The sequence below is a fragment of the Dendrobium catenatum genome, unplaced genomic scaffold (genome assembly GCF_001605985.2).
Source record: "Dendrobium catenatum unplaced genomic scaffold, ASM160598v2 fragScaff_scaffold_938, whole genome shotgun sequence".
In the NCBI taxonomy this organism is placed as follows: Eukaryota; Viridiplantae; Streptophyta; class Magnoliopsida; order Asparagales; family Orchidaceae; genus Dendrobium; species Dendrobium catenatum.
This window is the reverse complement of record NW_021319400.1, coordinates 152,833-159,982: the sequence shown is the minus strand read 5'-3', so window position 1 is coordinate 159,982 and position 7,150 is coordinate 152,833. Positions and strand designations below refer to the sequence as shown.

The 7,150-nt window shown below is 40.7% G+C and overlaps 1 protein-coding gene across 4 annotated transcripts; it reads right to left on the bottom strand.

Annotated features, from left to right (window-relative positions):
• Window positions 1–289: 289 nt before the first annotated feature.
• LOC110102837 (5-methyltetrahydropteroyltriglutamate--homocysteine methyltransferase 2) lies at window positions 290–6,018 on the bottom strand. Of its 4 annotated transcripts, none has more exons than XM_028697456.1 (15): window positions 5,878–5,991; window positions 5,454–5,647; window positions 4,254–4,607; window positions 4,059–4,146; window positions 3,629–3,756; window positions 3,341–3,532; window positions 3,016–3,218; window positions 2,767–2,930; window positions 2,474–2,554; window positions 2,224–2,390; window positions 1,987–2,092; window positions 1,375–1,625; window positions 1,212–1,284; window positions 1,005–1,133; window positions 290–922 (listed from the first exon to the last, which is right to left on the bottom strand). In XM_028697456.1, exons 1-15 carry the CDS (start codon window positions 5,974–5,976, stop codon window positions 554–556), a joined length of 2,598 nt encoding a protein of 865 aa, XP_028553289.1. In that variant the 5' UTR covers window positions 5,977–5,991; the 3' UTR covers window positions 290–553. The 4 variants fall into 4 exon arrangements, with proteins under 4 accessions (XP_028553289.1, XP_028553291.1, XP_020687014.1 ...); XM_028697458.1 differs by lacking the exon at window positions 5,454–5,647 and adding an exon at window positions 5,144–5,221 and having other exon boundaries at window positions 5,878–5,959; XM_020831355.2 differs by lacking the exon at window positions 5,454–5,647 and having other exon boundaries at window positions 5,878–6,018.
• Window positions 6,019–7,150: the final 1,132 nt, after the last annotated feature.

Below are 7,150 nucleotides of genomic sequence, written 5' to 3'. Positions count from 1 at the left end.
ATTACTTAATACCAATTAATATTAATAACAATAATAAAGTTTGTTGTGTTGTTTTGGTGGGCTATTTTCTAGCGGATTGAAGTGGTGTAGGGAAATGGGTTGGGCTGTCTGTAAGTGTGGGATACTTAGGTTGAGGTGGATGTAAGAGGAATGGAGTTTACTGTTTGGGAATGGGAAGGAGGATAGTGGGCTTGAGGTGATATGTTTATGTGGGCTGCAGCTGTTGGATGTCAGAGGGATTTCGGCTGTGATGTGAGATTGCATGCAGCGATGGGTAAGTTATCTTCAGTTTGAAATAAAGAACAGATATTTTCATTCCACAATTTCTCAGTACAAAGTACTTCATATTGCAATACAGACAGACATAAAAACAAAACTATCCCTTCTTGTAATTGGTCATGAGAAGATTAGAAAAGGTAAGAAAGGGCATACCAGTAATGCCTCTGCAAACTCAATAGCGGGGGAACAATACAAAAATAATATGTTGCGCGAAATTACGATGTAGCAAACCATAGTTATTACTGGGTGGGGACAGAGCAGAAAGGAATTCCTCTCACTTCGTGTTAGCAAGCTCAGTGCGGAGCTGCTTAGCAGCAGCAACCAGATTGGTGAGCGCAGGCTTAACCTCAGTGTATTTGCGGGTCTTGAGGCCACAATCAGGATTAACCCACAAAATGTTGGTCTCAAGCACAGCCAGCATCTTCCTGATCCGGTCTGCAATTTCCTCTGTGGAAGGAATCCTGGGAGAGTGGATGTCGTACACTCCGGGGCCGATGCCGGCGCCATACTTGACTCCCTCGCGGAATACGGAGAGGAGCTTCTCATCTGAACGGGAGTTCTCAATGGTGATCACATCGGCATCCATGTCAATGATCGAGAGTATAATATCATTGAAGTTAGAGTAGCACATGTGAGTGTGAATCTGTGGTAAGACAAGCTCTTGAAGTTAAGGATCAGGTAAAATATGGAGCAGCAATGCAACAAATAGAGAACAATTTAAGAACCTGAGTGGTGTCCTTGACTCCACAGTTAGTGATCCGGAAGGAGTGGACAGCCCATTCCAAATAGAAAGCCTCCTCGGACTTGCGGAGGGGAAGACCTTCCCTGAGAGCAGCCTCATCAATTTGGATAACCTGTATGAAGACAATTTCAAATAAATCATAAAAATCATTGATCAATGAAACTGGGGAAAGAGAGCGATGAGAGCATACATTGATGCCTGCTGCTTCGAGATCCTCGACTTCCTGCTTGATGGAAAGAGCAATCTGGTAGCAGGTCTCAAATCTGGAAGAATTTTTGCAGTGTTGAGATATCTTGCATTCAAGATTGAGAAATTTAGGAAAAGATTGGATCTTGATAGAGTCATAGACAAACCTTGGCTGGTCATTTCGGACAAAAGACCAGTTGAGGATTGTGACAGGGCCTGTAAGCATTCCCTTCATAGGGCGAGAGGTCATGCTCTGGGCCAGCGAGGACCAGAAGACAGTCATGGCCTTGGGGCGGCTCACATCACCATAGATGATGGGGGGCTTGACGCATCGGGAGCCATAAGATTGTACCCAGCCGTTAACAGTGAAAGCAAAACCAGAGAGCTGCTCACCAAAATACTCAACCATGTCGTTTCTCTGCGCAAGAAGATCAAAAGTCATGCCATGCTTTTAAAACACTGGATGCAAGGAACAAAGTAACAAACAGTTTTTCTGCGATGCCTTTCCCCCACAAGATGAGATGCACTTCACATGGGAAAATTCTTACGTCCAGTGTCTGGATTCATCCGGACACCAATCCAGACGCACCACGTCACCCAGATAATTCGGGGCCTAGTGTATCCAGGTGACGTGGCGCGTCTGGATTAGTGTCCGGACGGTCCGGTCACCAGAAGTAATAATTCGCCCTTCACATGAAAGTTTTCGTTGTAATGATAGTTATAGACTTGTTGAATTTTCTTTTAAGGCCCAAGAGGGTAAAATAAATGGCAAAAGTTACCTCGGGTTCTCCATGGACAAGCACATCAATGTCCAATTCCTCCTGGATCTTAACAACCTTGTTAATTTCATCCTTGATCGCATTCACATACTCCTCCTCAGAGATCCTGCTTTACAGACAATAATGTAATATTGAGCATATGAAGGGTATTAAGTTTTTTAGTAAAGTAATGAAAATACTGAAACAAACGTGAGTGTTAGCCTTCGTAAAGTAATGAAAGAACTGCAAAAAACGTACTTGTTAGCCTTATACTCCCGGCGCACTCGTCGGAGTTCAATAGTTTGGGGGAATGATCCAATGGTGGTGGTAGGAAGAATTGGAAGGTTCAGTTTCTTTTGCTGGGCATCCAATCTGACACTGACATTTGTTGCCCGGCGGTGCTCAGAGCCCTTAAGAGCAGCAGCCTAAGAATGAAAAATGGCAAGTATAACTTAGAAGAATGGAGTCAGGGAAATAAAATCCAACTTCAAAACCATCAACAACTTACAGCTTTCTGAACTTCAGGATTGGTCACGCGAGGAGATGCTTTCCTTGAAGCCTGAGCAGCAGCATTTGCAGAGAAGAAGTCCTAAAAAAAGTGGCATTTGGTTAGAATTTATAGATGAATCTCCCAAATAAAATCAACCAAAGAGTTCATGAAAGACTTGACAAAAGGTCAGCTACAAAAACTATTACAGGCAAGCCAACTACCTGCTTTAAGCTAAATGTGAACGTTATTTTCTAGATAAAAGAAATGTATGGTCAAAAGAAACATAAAGATTGGTGCATTTGAAGATTTACCTCATCCTTTTGACCAGACAAAGCCTTAGCAAGTGCATTAACCTCCACGACTTTCTGTGCAGCAAAGGCCAACCATGACTTGATTTCATCATCCAGTTTTGTCTCATTTACAAGATCAACAGCGGTGTGTAAGAGGGAAGAAGAAGTTGAGACAACAAGCTTGTCTGCAAATATATATATAAATGGCAAATTAACTTGATGCAATATATTTCAGAGGCGAAATAAGAGCCAAAAAAGTGTCTGTCATACCCTTGCCAACAACATTCCCAAGATCCTGAAGAGTGCTAAGGGAGGCAGCAAGATCATTGGCCCAAATGTTCCTTCCATCCACAATTCCAGCAAAAAGATACTTTCCAGATGGAAATCCTACACTTTTGATCACATCAAGGGTCTTGTTTCCACGTACGAGGTCAAATCCAAAACCAGTGATTGCATTCAAGGCAATGATTGTCCTGAAATGGGCAGTTATACAGTAAATTTCATTGTGACTTGTGATGATTAGCTTAGCTGCTGGAGGGACAAGAATTAGAATTTTTTATTATTTTTTTAGGGACAAGAATTAGAATTGACTTACTTGTATGCCTCAACTGGGACATCAGCAAAGTATGTCTCAATAACCACATTCAATCCAGACAAGGATGATTCGAGCTCTGTATAGGCCTTTGCAAATGCTTCCAGCTGGTGAGAATCAAGATCCTTGACCAGGGTGGGCTCATCAAATTGAATCCATGAAGCACCAGCAGCCTTCAATTCAGCAATAACTTGCCTGTTGATGTTTAGCTAGTCTAAGAAATGAAACTTAACAGGGTAGAAAAATAAATCAATCAAGTTGATAGTTTTCAATAATTGAATAAAATCTTACTTGTATATGGGAAGAATATGGTCAAGCAGTGACAGAAGTGGGAAGGTTTTTGCAACACCTTTGGCAGGCTTTGAGAGCAGCAAGTAAGTCACAGGTCCAACAAGCACTGGAACAGTATCAATTCCAAGCTGAACGAGAGGACAGAAACAAATCAACGAGGAGACAAACCAAATAAATCTATCAAACTAAAAAGCTTCACCATTTAAGCAATATTGACACAAGTTGTTCGTAGAGAAGTAATGCCGGATAAATTCCTCTCAGATATACAGAAAACACGAAATGAAAAAGCTCCAGCATAGTGAAAATTCACAACAAAACTTTATGGAATTTATAAGTTATTATTATGTGTTTAAAGGATTGCCATAAGAAAACTAAAAAAATAGTAAATTATAATCTGCGATTAAAAGAATTGATGTGGACAAGTTCATACCGACTTAGCCTCGTTATATTCAGAGACAGCCTTGTGAGAGGCATATGAGAACTTCGTGTTGGGGCCCAATTCAGGGACAATGAAGTGGCTTCAATAATTCAAATGAAGGAATATTAGGAATAATATCACAGCAATAAGAGAACATTCCAAAACAAGTTTGATCCGAAAAAATAAAGATGGAGTATTCTAACTTACTAGTTGGTATCAAACCATTTGGTCATCTCCATAGCAGGCACAGAGGCATTTCCTCTAGCCATTGAAAAGTAGGTGTCAAAACCAATCTCACCGCCATTCCAACTATATCTCTCAGGGACCGCTCCAAGCGTCGCAGTCGTATCAAGAACTTGATCATAATAGGAAAAGGTATTACTGGGAATGTACTTAATTCCGGCATCAGCCATCTGCTTCCAAATGGAAGACCTGAGATTGGCAGCAACCTTCTGCAAATCCTCAGCAGTGCTTTTACCATCCCAAAAAGATTCAAGAGCAAACTTGAGCTCTCTCTTTGGCCCCATGCGAGGATATCCAACAATGTGTGATGCCATATTTCTGAATATTAATGAGAAAATATATAATTACATTACATCAAAATCAAACAGATGAGAAAAGCATCAAACACATTAAATTTTCTTTTATTGAAAAGACAACAGAAATAGAGAATAGACTTCTCAAGGGTTCCTTACACCAATAGGTTCAAAATAAGAAAAAATTGCTTTCCTTTAAGGAGATACTTAGGAGGGATTTAACCAAGGTTTAACTTAAATTCTGCCAAGCAGATTGTTGGATATTTTAAATCCTACCATTTTAATAAATCTTATTTCAAAAATTAAATCCAAATTTTAATAAGGATTTTCTCTGCTTAAAAATCTTAAATCCTAAAACAAATTGCCAAATAAATTTTAAGACTTTATTCAATCGAACCGTAATTATACGATCAAAGTTTCGAATTTAATCGTCTCAAGATTTATTAAATCTGGATTTACAGGATTTACTTAATCCTAATTGTAGCCAAACAGCCCATTAAATTTTTCTTTAATGGGACTTTGGGCGAGGCGACTAAACTTAATTGCAATAAACACGGGTACCAAATGCCGGCACAAGATCGCGCGCTGGGCGGCCGAAGCTTCACCAGCAATTTATCCACGGCCTAAGCGGCTACATTCCTTTTATATCATTTTGAATAATACAACATCAGATCTAGAAGCTAGACATAGAAAAGTGCTGGAACAGCAAAGAGAACGTAAGATGGTTAAGAAAATAGCTTTCACAGTATGATCTAAGAATCCGCCACTGAAAACAAAATTGAATCTCACGTCTGCATATGTTATCATACACTTTATTTGAGATCTGAAACTCTAAATCTACTGCATATCAGATCTAGAGATCCAGAATCACCTAGAACCAGATCTCAAGCTAAAAGCTCTCAATGTGCCAGATCCACAACCAAATCCCAGACATCTTACAAAAGGTCCAACGCTAGCAAAACTAGGCATGGTCGTAAACACCCTAAGCCCAATCAGCATCCTAAACACAGGATCTTCGAGCAAGCAAGGCAAGAAAAGCGAGCAGAACTCACAGATCCGCGGTGCCTACATCAGTTCAAATATCAAATAAGATCAAGACCTCAACATCCAACTTACCAGTTAAATCGAAAGAAAGGGGAAAATAGAAGGGAAATTCTAAATCGGATATTGGGAGGAAAAAACTTGTCGACAGACGCAATCAAATCGTCGGGAGAAAGAGGCAAGAAGAGAAGACTTTGATGGCCTACGCAAAGGGAACGAGAGGCAGAGGAATGTCCTGCGAATAAAGCACGCACCTTCTGCGGCGAAGAACTCGAACCGGAAGAAGAAATACCAGAGAAGGTCGCGGTCGAGAGAACTGCGAGGAACGAATAGGTGGGAAGGAGGGCGGCCATATTTATAGCTAAAATGCCAGAAGAGAGAGAGCGTAATGCGGAATGAAAACGGCTTTGATTCCAAACAGTAAATACTAATTGATTTCGGCGTATTCAAACGGAAATGGAGAAAAAAAGCCTAATCAAACGAGGCCTCAGTGATATATCAAGAAAAATTTATCTTGATCAGTCATGAATACCGAGGTAATTTCTGATTAAAAACTTTCGAAATTAAATTCGGAGCCATTTGAACTCTGATTTTAGCAAACTGATAGTCTAATTGAGCGTCCCGAAGAGACAAACCCAACGACTTCAAATTCGATCCAATCTGAGCTCATCCAAATCAAAAGCCCAAAGCATGTTTAGAATGTTCAAAGCATAAATTGGATGATCAAATAATTTCCAATTGTGATGTACTTACAGTCGAATCGAGCGGCTTGACGATACGAACCCAATATCATCAAATTATGACATCATTAAGGTAGTCAAATGCTCGTTAAAAGGTCTATGATCAAAGGAATCAATATCGATCATCCATTAAAAATACTCCCAACATGCTCTTGATCTTCTTATTTACTAGTCATAACACTCCCAAAAATTATAAATAAACCTCATTCTTGAAAAAAAAAAGAGGAAGGAAGAAAAAGGGGAAAAAATAAAAGGGAGAAGGAAAAAATATGAGATATTTCTTGCCACCAAGCTCCTCCTCAACCATCTCCCGACCACCAGCCTTCGCCAGGCTTTCGCTGGCCACCCACCGTCATCGGACTTCCGCCCAGCCATCAACCAACGTCGGACTTCCGCCCAGTCACCAATCGTTGTAGGACCTCCGTCAAGCCACCTGCCAACATCATACTTCCTCTTGGTCGCCCACTGACACTAGGGGTGTCAATTTCGGGTTGCATGTCGAATTTAGGTCGAACCCAAAACCGAACCGGCACTATTCGGGTCAATCCGAATCTGACCCATTTTTTGCAAACGGACTGATTTTTTGGACCTGAACCTGACCTGCTTTGGGTCCGGGTTAACCCGACATGGCCCAATTGACACGGGACCAAGAAAAAATTGTTAGTTTTTTGGTCAAAAAATGGGTCAATCTCCTCTTTTCAGGTCAAAATAGGTCAATTTTGGGTTAAAGGGCCAACCCGAACCTGATCCAATTTTTGAAACGGGTCGAATTGTTGAACATGAACCC

What these genes read in the sequence shown, in the direction of transcription:
- LOC110102837 (XM_028697456.1), bottom strand. Translation starts at nt 5,976, where the DNA reads ATGGCCGCCCTCCTTCCCACCTATTCGTTCCTCGCAGTTCTCTCGACC. An exon ending in AAATGGTTTGATACCAACTA is followed by an intron (nt 4,147 to 4,253) that starts GTAAGTTAGAAT and finishes GAATTATTGAAG; the next exon opens with CCACTTCATTGTCCCTGAAT. An exon ending in CATATTCTTCCCATATACAA is followed by an intron (nt 3,533 to 3,628) that starts GTAAGATTTTAT and finishes AAACATCAACAG; the next exon opens with GCAAGTTATTGCTGAATTGA.